The 16,305-nt window shown below is 36.7% G+C and overlaps 1 protein-coding gene across 4 annotated transcripts in view; it reads right to left on the bottom strand.

Annotated features, from left to right (window-relative positions):
* Positions 1-16,305, bottom strand: part of TMEM117 (transmembrane protein 117) — a 179,196-nt gene that overhangs the window by 139,851 nt on the left and 23,040 nt on the right. For all 4 annotated transcript variants that reach the window (XM_085570275.1, XM_085570274.1, XM_021545320.4 and 1 more), the window contains exon 3: positions 12,614-12,746. In XM_085570275.1, coding sequence (XP_085426401.1) covers positions 12,614-12,746 — 133 coding nt within the window. The remainder of the gene's footprint in view (positions 1-12,613; positions 12,747-16,305) is intronic.

Here is a 16,305-nt window from a genome sequence, read left to right as displayed (position 1 = left end):
TTTAAGCCAAGAATTCTGGAACTGTGAAAAATAATGTTATACATACTTTGATTTTCAATATTTTGATTCAGAAAGCAAAAGTAGTGCTCTGAATCACTACTTTTAAATTTCATCACAGCCTTACACATCTCAATACACTTTTCTGTATAAATATAAAAACATATTTTTTAAAGATTGTGAATTTACTCCATTAGCTGTGCATTTATCACTTATGCAGCAGAGATTACCTTGTGATTTAGAGTGGATTATCTGGCACCTAAATGATTAATTCATAGCAGTTTAGCTATGGACAGGTTTGGTGTATTTTACTCACATGAGAACCAATTCACAGTAGGTTGTTCTACTGGTTTAAATGAGGTCACAGGAGAGTTAAGGCATTCTTCAAAGAAATCAATACAACAGAATCTCACTCTAAATCCAGCTTTGTGTGTTCAGAAGTTGCCATTCTCAGTAAGTCAAAGTCTGGAACCTTTCTTTGTTAAGATTTCCAAGAGATACCTCTCACAGATTAAATATTGCTATGTCTGTGTGGGGGAACTGAGCAGGTTACAAAAAGTTACTACTGTTTTATTTCATTTCCCAAACACAGACTAATGACTGAACAAACTCAAAAATCAATATTTTATGTGCTGCACTGAATGCCTCCTCAGGGAAGCAACTTTTGACATATATAGCAATATCTCATTTGTCACTTATTCAGACATGTAAAGATTTTAGTATAACATAGAGATACCGACTTCATTAAAAATTATTTATCAATTAGACAAATGTGAGTAATGGATAGAAGATTCCACACCTGAAAATGTGCAGAGGGCACTGTAAATAATCATATCGTTTATAGTCAATATATTGTTTTGTGGGACTTCAATAACATTCAGTTCTGTATATTTTTGTCTCTTCATTCAAAAGCTCATTGAATGAAAGACAGAAACAGCATTTTTACAGTAATTTTGATGCATTCTACATATGACAAAAGACATGAGGGGTGACTTTAAAGGTATTGTTAATTTCCATTTACAGTTTATGTCTGGCGAATAAATCAGGTCTTGTTAAACAGCAATTACAAATGTTTAGCCACAGTGCCCTCTAGCTGTCTTGATTCTTATTTTACAATTTCAGTGTCGTTTTTCATGGAAGCAAAAAAAAATGAGAACTGAGCATTTACTCTACAGTTCCTTGAGGAGGTAGACAGTTCTTACTTGAAAAAGTCCAAAACTGAAATATCTAAAAACATGTTTCTGAGTCACATGAACTGATCATAGGTGGATGGCTTGTGATGGTGTTATGCTCCAACTTAGAGAATTTTGGTGTCCCTGTACTGGCAGGGTTTTTTTTTCTTCATTTTTCCTATCCTAATTCCATTCACCTTATTTATGCATATGTGGAAATCATTTCAGTGTGGAACACTTATAGTAGGTAAACGTTGCGAGAAAACCATTCTGAAAAAAGACTAGAAAATATCTTTGTGACCCCAAGTGCTACATGATGCTACATATGACCAGAGGTTAAGAAGAGTATTTTCAACCCTGGAAAATTCCAGGCTTTTGTGATATGTTTCAGAAGTCTCTAATCTGGCTTTTCTTTGTTGGTTTTGTTTAGTCCCAAGCCAGCCTTGCATACCTCAGTACCAAGGCCAGGAAGCAGAGCACGCTCCCAGCTGGTGTCACAGTCCCAGCTGCAGGTTTCTGCCTCTGCTGCCCCACTGCTCCAGGTGGATTGTCCCCCAGGGAGGCCCAGCACACAGCACCAGCCTCCACTCCTCTGGGACAAGAACAGGAGCCTCTGTAAGGTCCCTCACTGTACTTCATACAGAGCAAGGTGTCATCCTTCTGCTACTGCACATACTAAAGGAATATTCCTTTCTTAGCCTCACAAGCATTTTAAGGCTAGAAGAAGGCTTTTTGAGTCTATTCTCATGTATTCATCTCTGTAGGACTAATTGTACATGTCACATGCTGCTGTTACCTAGCACCAATTTATGTTCTCAGTTACCATTATCTGTTAGATAGACTTGAGGTATTACAATGGGTCACCTGAAAGAAGCAGAACCTATTGTGCATCTTGACTCTACTTTTCAGAGCATGTGTCACTGAATCTCATTTTATCACAATTTATTTTACAGGTTGATTCCATTTAGATAGGTTCTAACCGTGTCATTTTCAATGTTTCATTATAATTTTTACAACCAGTAGTGCTCTCCATCACAGTCATGCTGATTCTCTTACAGTAAAAATGTCTCTAAAAATAAATTTCTATCCTATGCTTTCCTAGGTGAGAATTGATAAGCGGCAAAACATTTCTGACCTATACTTAGAGATTTTCTGTAAGAAAGCTTTGCATGGAGAATTTTGGATTAGAAAATGCTTGTATCCTAAGTTACATTAACTTTTTTGCATGCCTGTATGAGTAACACTTCAGCATGCAAATTCAGAATTCTTGCACTCAACTATTTTTAAGTTCTTTCTTTCCTAAAATGGTGAATTACATTAAAAGTTTTACATATTTTAAAAAACAATAAAAAATCTCTAATAACTACAGCCAGTAATGGAAAATTATATGCCTATAGGATTAAAACAGAATATTTTCATTTTTTTTCAGAAACAGCAATATATCAAAATTCTTCTGAATCTACATATACATTTATATATATATACAAGTACCAATTCACAAACAAACACATACTAAAATAGACAGTCTATTCCTTCTTTCACAGAATATTACTACAGAATGGACAAGAATGGATGTAACTGCATTCTGTCTAAATGATACTGAAACTTTCACACTAATTTTAAAGCTTTAACACTAAATTTAATTGAAGAATGATATCATGGAGAAAGCTTTTGGCACATTAATTATAAAAAAGCTCTTTTATTTAATTTAGCAATTTTTTTCTGCCATCTGGTACCACCATAAGTAGTTATCTGTATATTATTCAAAATTATTTTTGAATTCTTGAATTTTAGACTGCTTGTTAACTTTTTTACAGTAAGTATTTAATCTTTTACTGAAAATAGCCGTTTCAATTTGCTGTGACTGGTGCTTTGGCTACCTATTTAAATGTGAAGTTTCTTTGGGTGCTAAAACTACAGAATAAGCAGTACTGGCACAAAAAAAAAATGGGAGTAATTCCTGCCTCAAAACATTGTACACTGTTACTACACAGCAAATAAAACTATTTACTTCAAAACATATAGATAAGTGTAGTAGGGAAATGCTTAAAATGTGTAATGCTGTGAAAAACACTGAAGCCATTCCAAGACTATTTCTTGATAACATGCAAAAGATAAAAAAAAGCTGCTGCTAGGGCTGCAGCTACTAGCAAGCAAAAAAATCCTGGATCATCTTGTGCATATTCTGACTAAAGAACTCGAGATTTGGCACAAAGACTCACAGAGAAAAAAAAAAAAAACAGCAATCTGAGTAATCAACTGAAAAAAATAAAGCAAGAAAGCCTTTAAAGTCCTAAGTACTTCTGTAGATTAAATTTTTTTTATCAAATCTCGAAAATTTCTCTCCCTCCACAAATTTACTGTCTTTTTTCCTATCAGGGGCCTAGTCTGAAGGTCTCTCCATACTATGAGTATTGCTAACACTAAAGATTCAAGATCAATTCCATAATGAAAATACTGCTGGTTTCATTTTAGATTAACTTAGGTAAGTTTCAGATAAAACAATGCAAGTAGCAGGAATGAGATACCTTAATTTGTGCCCTTTACTATCTGGTAACTATTTTCAATCTATCTGTGTCATTCATGGAGATTAAAACACTTGGATATTTTTAACCTTTTTTTTCTCACTGGAATATACCTGAGGGTTTTCTAGAAACTCAAAAATTGTTCATAGCTTCCCTTTTACAAACAAAATGTTAAAATTCATAAGCCTGGGTGGAAAAAAAAGAAAAAAAAAAAAAAACCAAAAAAAACCCCAGAAAACTTTAATAAAAAAACTCCAGATTTTCTAGTTTGGAAAAAGGTACTCAATTTTTAATTGGCATCAAACATTTATAACTTCTTATGTACAAACACATTTCTTAGTCTGCTGATTTGTAGAGGTATGAACATATTAATGAAGAGGTGTCACCTAAAGGTGATGTCCTGTTTTTTAAAAAAATTAATTAACAATGCAGGTTAATCACTAAAACATCACACTTAGAGATTCTCTTTAAGAAGACCTAGAAAACAGTCAATTGCTGAAAAGTGCAGGTAAATAGTTTTTAAATTGACTACTTATTTTTGTTACAGTTGTGTTTTTAGGATGATTGATGGTTTCACTATCAGATAAAGCAATAGGAAGACATGCATTATCACTTGCTAAATTCAGACATTTCTATAATAATGTCTGCGCAATGATTTTCAAGATGACAATAAAATATGTCATACAAATGCATGTATTTTTGGGAGGGATAGCAATCTTAAATGTTTTAAATAAGCTCAAGTCGTATTTTCTCAGAAAGCAAATCAGTTTTATTATTTTCTTCCATCATCCCTTGTACAACTAAACGGTAAAGAAAACAGAAACTTCAAAATTGTCCTCTCTAGCAAAAGCAGGTTAACTACTAGCATTAGGGCCATAATCTGGCAAGAATTATCTCAAATGCTCAATTTAATTCACACAAGCAGTCACCTCCAAACACAAGGCAGTTGATGCACCCAGGAGGGCAGAGCCCATCATCCTGTGTTACCCATGGGAGCCGAAAGCACCACGGGGCCAAATCTCTCTGAACCGCATCAGCTGCTGCCACTGCTGCCAGGGGAGACCAAATGCCTGTAGAATTCCTTCCTGCACTTCCCAGTTCTTCCTCTTCCCTGCCATGGCTTTCATGTTCAGCAGCCCTGATCACAAGTGCAGCCTCCCCTCCACCAGCCTGGGAAACAGGCTGCCTCCCCATCTGCTGCTGCCTCGCTGCTGGCAGGCACGCTGGGGACAGGTGCGTTCTGATGACAAAAAAGAGAATACAGCAGCAGTACCTAGAGCAAGCAAATGTCTCTCTAGGGTGGCAGCTGGACCACAGAATTTTCTATTCCAGGTGCTTGGTATTTTCAGGGTTTTCAGCCAAAATGAAGAAGGATAAAAAGTGTCAAGAAGTCTTTTCTTCTTAAAAAACCTGATTTTTATGGAAGTTTTCATTATTAAATTTCTATTTTTTAAACACTGTTTATCTCAATGTCCTCCTGTAAGCTAAAAGCAAACAAAACAGTAATGGACCAGCTCCTCAGCTAATAGAAATTGGCAGTATATCCTCTCAGAAGAAAAACCTCAATTTTATGTTTTCCTGGCAAAGGACAAACGTCTTAGAAGTGTAGATTGCAGCTTTACAGATTTTCTAGTTCAAGGTGAGATGACCTAAAGACATGACATCCTATACAAGAATAAACTGTGCTTTACTTGGAGCATTCTAAAAGGACTATTCCTTAACAGGCCTCAGTAGTGTCTTTGGACTTTCTACACAGAGCTATCACCCACAGACACGTGGCCTCACCTCATGAGCTGCAAATGCAGGGCAACTCACTAACTTGTTCCCCAGACTGTTATTCTCTTTGGAACTCAATCTTCTGGGTAAGAGAAAAGTATTTTTCAGTTTTCAGGGGATCCAACTTGTGTGTGTCATGGGAAAATAAAATGAGAAACGAACACAGCAGCAATGTTATAGTTCCTGAAATGGGAAAAGACCTGCTAGAGCAGAGAATTTTCACATCATCCTTGCTACAGCTGCAAGGTTAGTGTGGTTAAGGGAAAACACTCTCAATGTCTACATGTCAGTTCAATACAGAGGGTATGAAATAAAAAAAATTATAATAGTGCCATCAATTAACTTTTGCATAAGGTTTAACAGCACTGGGCTGTGATCAATTACCGTAGTCATTTATCCCTAGCACTGGAAAGGATATCTATTTAAAAGGAGGAAAGAGGAATCAGTCTATAAAGCCCTAAGACATTCCCACAGCTACATCAGTCTCACCATGGCAATACCACAGGACAGCTAGGACACAACCACGATACTTGTCCCTCTGTCTTGGGTTTGAGCAAGACCCCTCTGGTGCTGGACATACCTTTGTCTCTCCCATGCTTCTCCCATCACAGCCTGCAGCATCCTTTGTACTTGCTGCTCATAGCCAGCAGGTCTGGCTGTGCTCAGCACTTGCAGTTCTTCCCTCTGGCATCTCTTATCAGTCACAACCTTCTTGGAACCAGAGTCATTGATTTTGAGCAATAGGAAGAAAGCTCTTAGAGGAAGGGGGTTTACAACAGTGCTACAACTAATAATAATTAGTTAAATATAATTCTCACCGAAACATCTACAAGTATCTGAGATTAATTCAGTCAGCCCACATGACAAGTACTTTACTCCCAAGCTGTCTTCTGCCCATATTTTGACAAAGAACTCCTTCCAAAACTGGTATGTGTCACTTGAGATTCTGTGATTTGGCCTTTGCCTGTAACCTATCTAAAAGAGTTTACAGGAAAATAATTTGGTTTTGATTATTTTTTCTTGCTGTTTGGTGTTATCTACAAATTTCTATTAATTTCAGTCATTCTATCCAAGTGATTAACATTGCTCTCACCCTGATTCACCTGTGTTACAAGAGAGTCAATTATGCCACAGGAGTTTTGGCAGCATTCAATGCCAACAGCCAGCAGGTTGTCCTGGGATAGCTCTATGGATAAGAGAGCTCTTTGGTGTCCTGGGACACCATCCTCCCTGGGATCTATGATAATTCTATGCTGTTTTGTGATGTGCTAAACCTCCTTTGCCCTTTCTCTGCAGAGTGTGGTTTGGGGAATGAGTTTCTTGATCGTTAAAAGGTTTGGGTTTTCAGAATCATTGTCTTGTAATTACACCTAAATTAAGCATTTTCTATTCCTTGTCATTTCCTGGCTTAGAAGAAGGAAAAGTTTCATGAAGTCTGCTTCACAGAAGACAGAAGCAATATGGCAGATTTAGCACATGTAGAGGTACTTTTTGACCAGGTGGGAGTAAGTTTAGCTTTAAAGGTTGAGACACCATGAACTATCTTGAAATTTTGAATTATTTTGATTTTCAAGTACTAATCCTGGCTCAAGACAGTGACTTGGAAAATACAGTTTCTATTGCTGCTGCGATCTCACTAGACACCTGTATCTTAGGATCCCAGCTGGAAGGACAACCTGCAATAAAAAGGCTAACTTGTAAACCTCTTACAGACTGCATTCTTGGAGAAATATTTTACATCCATATTTTGTATGACCATAACACAATAAGAAATAAGAAACTTTCTGCCTCTATATACTTTTACATAATTTAAACTTGTCACCATTTTTGCTGTTTAGAAGCTACAAATATTCTAAGGAAGTTCCTGTTTTCCACATACTTTTGAGAAAGAAAGATGGCCCCAAAGGATTAGTGTCTCAGGAGAGCACAGAGGCCTTACAGATTTGGAATCTTTCCTTCCAGCAGTTCACAAAAGCTTGAACTTTCTGAATATCACAGTATGACACTATAATCTTTGCCAAATATTAAGCATGACTACAGTATGAATACGCAGCTATGCCATATATACACAGAGGATACATCAACATAAAGCCCACAAAACATATAGCCAAGTAGACACAGCTATGAAAGTATACTGGAGGCCTAATAAAGATCCACTGTGGGCCTCACAGTTCTATAGAATAGTAACCATGGTTTGGAAAATAGACCAAATCTTTGTTGTCCCTAAATCTTCTCCTAAAATTATGCTTATGATGACTAATCCTTGACTCTAATGAGCAATCAAACAACCTAAAGCACAGAACCTGAACAACATAGCTTTAAAGCTTTGAGTAAATGCACATTTCCAGGGACACAATAATCTGTATCTTGGGGGAAAAGGAAAGGGAGTAGGAACTAATTTGGATAAGGGTAAAGTATTTAATAGAAAGCCATTATTGTGGCTTTTAAATATATAAATAGCTGTTTCCTTGTCTCAGCTTGTCAAACAAAATGCAAGACAGGCATTTGTCAGATGCAGATTGTAATTGGGTCCAAATCCACTTAATCAGTCTAACTAAAATTAATTATAGTTGCAGTATTATGCCTAAGGAATTTCTGCAAGTAATGTAAAATGTACTGAAATTTCGCACTTATTCTGCAAAAGAAATGAGCAGTAATAGAAGATAAAACTACCCCAAAAATATGTGCTCTCTCCTAGTGCTTAATAAGAATAACCAAAACCTTTGCAGCACAGGTAATAAATTCACACCAAACCCTCTCAAGACACATGCAACACTCAAAGAAGACAACCCCAACAATTTGTGTTATTGCTAGAGTGATGTGACAATTTGCAGCTAAAGAGAAAATGGGTTTGTGTTTATTTCAATGACACTTTATAGTGTTGAATAATGAATCACCTGAGCATTCTTTGGACAACTGGAAATCTCTTCACCTAGGACAAGACAGCTGATATTTGTGACACAAGCAGCCACAGCTTTGATTTTTGGATGTATATGAAAAGTACATCACTGTGTTGTAATGTTAAACATCAAAGCATTATTTACTGATGCAGGCTCCCAAAGGAGAAAATGGGTTTCCTTTTGGTGGTATATTCTCTACTTAAAGCAATACAGTTGGGACAACTTCAATGTAGGTACAGACTAGGAATACCTCAGTATGTCAAGGGTAAAAAAGTCACATATAAATGACAAAAATACGGGACAGTCCCTGGACATTTATAGACCTGACATTCCTTTAAAGAAAGAAATAATAAACAAAGGACCCTGAATTTGCTTGTGGCACAGAAAAACCCAGGAAAAACGTTTGATAGCGAGGATCCCCGTATACTTTCAGGGGATTGAGCTTCTTAAACTGTGCCCTTTGCTGCCACCACGTGGCATTGCCGCAATACACTTTTTGATGCAGAAAAAGACGTTTCTTCCTCTCATTTATGTTTCAAACACAGCCTTTTATAAACAAGCCATGTTGTTCCTCTGTTACACAGCTCAAAATCACTGCTTAATTCCAAGAATCTAAATGACCTTATTTAATAAATGAACACCCAATTCCCTCACTTTTTATAAAAAGTATTCAATGGTATTTTGATAACAGATATAGTCACCAGATACAGTTCTGGCTACACACATAGTGTATCAGTGCCCAACACTGTGAAGTACCTAAAAGGAAGCATCACTGAAAAAAATTGTGACTTTAAATTTAAAAAGACACAGTCCAATAGGTCACAAATTTTTTATTTCAAATAGTCATGCTTTCACCCAGCAGACACAATGTACAATGTAATTCAAATACCAGCAACTTGTTCTTATAATTAGAGAATTGTTAACATTGGAAAAGACCTCCATGGTCATCAAATGCAACTGTTTACAACATATCCCCAAGAGCCACAAGTCTTTTGAACACTTCCAGAGACTGTGGTTCCACACTTTCCTGGACTGTCTGCTCCAATGCTCAACAATCTTTTCTGTGAAGTATTTTTTTCCCAAAATCCAATACACACCACCCTGGCAAAACTTGAGGCCATTCCTTCTCATCCTGGGAGATGAGATGAACCCCATCTTGCTACAACTTCCTTTCAGGTCATTGTAGATGGTGACAGGGTGGCCCCTAAGTCTCCTTTTTTCCCCCATGCTAAACAACCCCAGCAACCTGAGCCACTTCTCTTATGACTCAATCTCTAGACCCTTCAACAGCCTCATTGCCCTTCTCTGGCCATGCCCCAGCACCTCAATGTCTTTCTTCTAGTGAGGGACCCAGAAATTAACACAAGATTCAGCTTGTGCTCTTTGAAAATTCAAGTCCCTCCTGCTACATTTTTTAAGGGATATATTCACACTTTTTTAGGTTTGCTGCACTAAGACATGTGAAGTGTCTTTTAAAAATACTGTTTAAAAAAACCCCAAATTTTGGCAACTGTAAAATGTACCTTTTTAAAATATGGTTATATGAAAGAGCTTCCAATCACAGGTTTCTCTAGCCCTCAAAAGGGCTTTTTCTGTAGTCATCCATGCTGGCATAATTCAGGATGTATGACTTTCCTACTTGTGTGCTAAAAAGGGATTTTCATTGATAATACCAAACATCTGACATAAAGAAACTTGTCAGAATCCCTCTGGTGCCAGCACCCAGGGAAAGGTGATAAAAAAAATGTTTTTCACTTAGTCTCATTGATAGGAAGGCTTCCATAGCCCTTGTATTGAATGATGTGTAATCTGGGATGCCTGTGTTTCCTAGGTGCCCACAGGCTCAAAGGTCAGTTTCTCTCCACAAACACCATAACCTTCATGCAGGCAAACTCTGACCTTCATCTCTGGTCATAATCATTTCAGCAAGGCACTGTGGTAAACGATATAGACAGAGCTATTCTTTTGCACAGAAGTACAAACCTCTTGGGTGTCTGGTGGTCAAGATGACCCCAAAATTGTAAAAAGTCTTTTTCTCCCAGCCCGCATGGCCAAAGAAGAAGTCAGAATGCGTAGGGTCGGCTTCTCAAGGTTGTTTATTTTCTCTTATCTATAACATGCTTTCCCAAGGAGCTGCAGTCTGTCTAGTAGGTCGTTTTGAGACAGACTCCCACCCCCTTAGGGTGGTGTTACCATTTTATACTAAAAATTAAATGTACTATGCTTACAAAAAAGTGCCAATATCTATCATTTATGTTGGACAGTGTGTCTCTACCTTAAACCAAAAGTCACAGCAATACATGGAGGGCAAGAAGAAGGAGAAGAAGGTCAGGACATGCCCAAATCCCTCCATCTTGTCCCCTTGTATTTTAAAACCCTACAATTCTTCTTTTTCACCCTCTGTTAATTCAACTACCACACTACTCAAACCCTTGTGGCTTGTAATTTCTCATACAAAGTTGGCAGTTTTTTCCACCGGCTAACCTTAAAGCCACGGGTGTTTTTCACTTTGTGCCAGGGTCTCAAGACAGCCAGGGCAGCCAGAGGGAAGTGCTGCATTCCCACACAAACTGTGAAGCAAATAGCTTTCATAAAGATTACATTTACTCAGGAAAAAATGCACTCCTGATGAAATACTTCATCAGGGCAACATGGAGCAGTTGGCTTTGATGTTGTTTGTTGTAGAAACCCTCTTTTCAAAAGCACTACACATTTTTCTACCCCAACTTTGAGAGGACTGAACCAAGAGCTCTGAACCAAGATGATTTAAATTCTGTTGTTTGAGACTGAAAGCAAGAGGGCACATTGTCTGACACAGCTATTTTAGCACTAGGCTGTGCCTATTTCCATGGATGTGGATGCTGAAGGCCACACAATCTCTTCAGTGCAGCTAATGGAAGCAAGAATGTGGATGGACAAATGAAATCTGATTTCCAGACATGAGTCAGGCTTTCAAGATTCTTAATGCTTTGCTAACAGCTAGCTGGTTTTAGTTTATGGAACATTAGAAAGACCAAATATAAATCTTAACATGATACCAATAATAGTATGACTACGTAAACGGGAAGCCAGAAATCTGCAATGCTCCCTGCCTCCCCATCCTAATTATCCCACCTGTTATTGAGTATTCATATTTACCAGATCATTACTGTGATCGTTTCGTAAAACAGTCGATGACTCTGCTGCTTTACCTGCCTGCCTCAAACCAATACATTTAGTCTTATGTCACAGCCTCATGATTATCCCAGCTGGTCTGTGCTTATGCTCATTCAGTGATAGGCAGTCTGCCTGCTACTCACCTTTTGCTTTATGTCACATTGTTTACAGGACTTTGAGCACTGCCCATTTTTGTCAACACGCTTAAGATCTGTACCACACCACACCACAACCCATTAAATAAGTCATTGTCTGTTGGCATGGCTCTGATATTCTGCTAGGAACAAGGAATTTAATTATTTGCATTGTTCTTCAATTTAAAAATACTTTGGATTTCTTATGTCTTGCTGGGAAGTCCTTAGATGCTATCTTGCCTTTCATAAACAACACTGCTGTGGGTTTTTTTATCCCATGAACTAAATTTGTACATATTAGATGACTAATAATATAGGTTTTCTCAGGAAAATCAACATATGAAAGCGGTGTTAATTTTGAGATAACAGGAGAAAGCAAGGCTTTAGACAGAAAATTAATATAAACAGGTCCATTTTAAATAAATTAATATATAATAGATGGCTGTTCATCAGCCAAACACAATTTTCCTCTGTCAGAGCAACTTGTGGGAAAAAAAAAATAAGAATATTCTAAACAAACTAGATCAGCTAATATTGTTGTACATAACCAAAAAAAAAAAACAAAACTATATATCCATGAGCTTCCTCAAATTAGATGTTTCAATTACTTTTAACTCTGAACTTCCTCCCCAGGCACAATAGTCATGTTTAATCTTGTAAACCACTCAGCCCTAACTTCTAATCAAATTTCTTTAGCTATAATTTTAAACAAACAAAAAAAAAGATAAAAAGATATAATGATCATTATTACCATGATTTCACAGTTGCTAACATTAGTCTAGGATTTCATTTTTATAACTAAAAAAAGTTATTTTTTATAACTTTATTCTCTGGGCTCATTAACCAATTAAATTACTATTCTACCTAAATTCAGAAAGCAGAGGAATAAAAAAGTTTACAGTAAAGTATATTCTAGAGCAAAAAAGACAAAAAAAAAAAAATCTGGAACCTACCTCATATTCCCTGCCATAATGAGGAATAGGTTATAAATGTGAGAAAATATGAAGAGAAAGAGGATGGTACTGAAGAACATTGTCATCCAAGACCCATGGTCCTCTCGAAACATTTTCAGACGGAGCAACTGACCTATGGTACAAAAATTATGAGAAGGCATATTTTAGTCAGTCAGTAAATACACATAATATTTTACATCATAATAAAACCAAAATAAACTACTAAACTGTACTTCTTTCTATGGCAAATTATTTTACTGTGTGTGAGGAGGACGTACTTAGCATCATGTAGACAAACTACCCTTCTGTAATTCAGCATGAACAAATATTATTGATATAGAATTACAAATTACTTGCAATCCAGAGGTGGGGGAGGAAAAATAATGCAACAATAACTTATTAATAGCAGTATTTTTAAAAGATGGTGAGAACGATCACAGGCCATAACAATGCATTTCAAGTGATAAAAAAGGTCACTGATTCATGTATAATTTTCCTGTTTCATGTCCAAGACAGCTTTTCATGTCTAAGACAGTTTGAAATACTTTAGGTATGTCCACTGACAAATATTATTTGTTTCCCTAATTTAATTTGGTAATCAAATTATGAGTCTGTGTATAATCTTGTACTGTATGTTTTTCTTAGACCTATCACTTTAATCATATGATATGGTATTATACTCTATTCTGCAAAGAATACCTTTTTTCAAAGAATACTGGTGTGTCTTGCCACTTGAAAAGAAAATCTCCTTACTCTTGCCACTGGTGTTAGGTGAAACTTTTACGATATTTTTGCTACAAACTTATTTTTCCTGGGCTAGCTTTTCTTCTCTGTCATCTCTGCCTTTAGAGAAGTGTTTAGAGTATTGAAAACCTCACTAGCACAAGAGATGGGAATTTGCTTTTGCAAGGCTGAAAGTGCCACAGCAGAATCTAACAGGGGGTAAAGGAAGACAAGAGATAATTCAAGCAGCAAGGTGAAGGACATCATCTAACAAGAAGACAGTGCAATCTGGCGCTAGAAGGTGTGAAAACAGGGAGAACAGAACTAATATGAGGAGTTGGACAGGAAGTGTCTAGAGAAGTGATATAACAGACTGAGATGTGAAATGGTCTGGGATGAAGGCAATTTCTCTCAGCTGGTTGTTGAACTACCAAGTTCACATTTAGCATTGATTAGGGCTGGACAGAGAGGGAAGCTATAAAGTGGGAGAAAATAACAAAAGTTTTGAAATGCTCATGCAGGCAGACAGGAAGATTCCAGGGCTGGTATTTGCTGCTGAAGATGGAGATGCATGTTTGGGGGAGGAAGACTTGAGGACCTGGATCAGACATGGGCTATGGGCTGAAGAGGTAGGATGTGAGCTCTGGATTAAGCAGCTGGAGAATGAGAGTTCTTTGAAAAAACTGAGACTTTGGAATGATGTTGGAACCATGAGGCAGGAGAAGTGGCAGGTAGGTATATGGGGGCTGAATTAAGCTCTATAATGGGACAAGAGCAACACAGGTTCACAGACCAGTCCAGTAGCAGGGCAGCAACAAGGTTTCTGTGAGCAAAGAAAGGTGAAGAAAGGGAAAGTGCAAACACACATACACACGCCCCAAGCCCCTGTACTCTTCTACACTTTCACTGCTGGAAACCATGACAGCCCCAGGCCTAGCTAGACTGAGGATGCCACATAAGTCTGTCCTTCCCTAAAGAGCAAGCAGAGGCTGTCATGGCAATAGCATGTTATCCTGACTTACTGAGAGGAGGGGCTTAATGATAAAAGATACTTCCCTTGCAGTTTGATACCTGCTCTCTGAACAGCTGCCATTGCATATGGAATACTACCGACACCTCGGATAATAAGCACTACTCGCAAAATAGAGGTGTGATTTCAGGAGGTCCAGATTAATGGAGAGAAAAAATACAGCCTGGAATCTTGACTTCTGTAAAACAGATAACTCCAACTTTTCTAAAACAGGTAAGAGGAAAGATTTAATAAATATTCATTGCACCTGCACTCTCCAAAGCAATGCTGTTTCCTGTTTAGTTATCACACATCGATTAACACCTACTAATATGTATAAATATCATATTCTCAAAATAATATTTTCATAAATACTGTCTTCAATAGGCAAATTCTTCCACTTTAACTTTCCTTCTACTGTAACTTGTGTTTGTTATATATGACTTCATTAATTCTCAAGCAGGGTTCATCAGCATAATTTTTTAATGAAAGAAATAGTACTTAATCACAATACTGATATATAAAAACAAAAGGAATTGGATCTTAGCACAATCTTCTTACCTAACTGCATACAAATGTCATAGATGTTACTTTTGTTCCCACCGTACCAGTAAGTATAACATGCTAAATGCAGTTAAACTAAAATATGTTAAATAGTCCACGTAATGCTCACATTGCTTTATATACCCTTTCACATCAATTCAGTTGAAATAAAAATGGATGATCAGATGATTGTCTAACAGGTAAGTTATTAAAGTAAAAATTGCAAGTAATTCTTATTATTTTTATAACAAAACCTAGGACTTGGTATAATGGAGGTTTTTTTATAAAGTGAGCTAAAAGGTTACACTTGGAAAAAACACAACAGAAATATTATGGGGTGTGAATGGTCAGAAATTTGGAAAACCTATCTAGTAACAGAAATAGACTTGTACTAGATTAAAATACAATTCCAAACATCCCAACAAAATTCTGAGTAATTCCAGAAAAATAAAACAGTTCATGTAAAATTAGGGCTTTTACTATAAAGAGTAGCAAACAAAAAGTAGCAAGGGACAAAGAGAGTAGATAAGAAATAATATTACACAAAATAAGCTTTTGACTCAACCTTTTTTTTTTTTTAACTTCAGAGAAAATTACTTGCTTATTATGAAATTGTTAAAAATGTAAAATAAACCCCAACAGGTATGACACAGAAGAACACGGTTATTAGGATATATTTACACATAACAAATTATATACTTAAAAATTCCCAAATAAGTGTGTTAAGCCTAATGGACCTTTGCAAATGCAAGTTAAATGCCATATGAATGACTGCCAGCAAATTAAAAATATACAAAAATCAAGATGCTCCTATCATAATGTTTCCTATCTCCACCAGAAGTTTCCTCCAAATGTAATTTTTTACTGGAAACAGGTCTTTTTACCTGCTCCAAGGCTTTGGAGAGCACATCAATAGTACTAGGGAAACACAGGGTAGCAGAGATTTCAGGGTCCTGTAACAAACCAGGCAGTAACCGAGCAGTATTTCTTTTCCATTCCAAGAGAAAAGACAACTCAAAAGGCAGATACAAAAAATTGAGTCAAACAGGTCACTTTTAAAAAAACTAAAGCTTTTCTAGTATCTTTAGCTCTACAGCCCATAAGATGGTTGCACTCATTAAACTGCAGAAGCAGAAACAAGAGAAACAGTAAGTTCTTATCCATGCATTTAGCATGCTTTCTTGTCTTAATTATGAGTGATGGAAACCATAAACTTCAACCATTCACAGGCATATTTGTAATATTCGAATACCAAGCTTTTAATTGAATCAGATGTATTCCTTTAATTCTGGGTGGACCATCAAGGGATTGCCCTTTCTGCCCACTTAGTGCTCCAGGTCATCTTCATCTATGACCAAAACTGTTCAACTGAAAAATTAACCTCAATAAATGGGAAGTATTTTTTAACCTCAAAAAC

Source organism: Lonchura striata, chromosome 1A (assembly GCF_050655825.1).
Source record: "Lonchura striata isolate lonStrDom1 chromosome 1A, ASM5065582v1, whole genome shotgun sequence".
Classification (NCBI taxonomy): Eukaryota; Metazoa; Chordata; class Aves; order Passeriformes; family Estrildidae; genus Lonchura; species Lonchura striata.
This window is presented reverse-complemented; position numbering and strand designations above follow the sequence as displayed.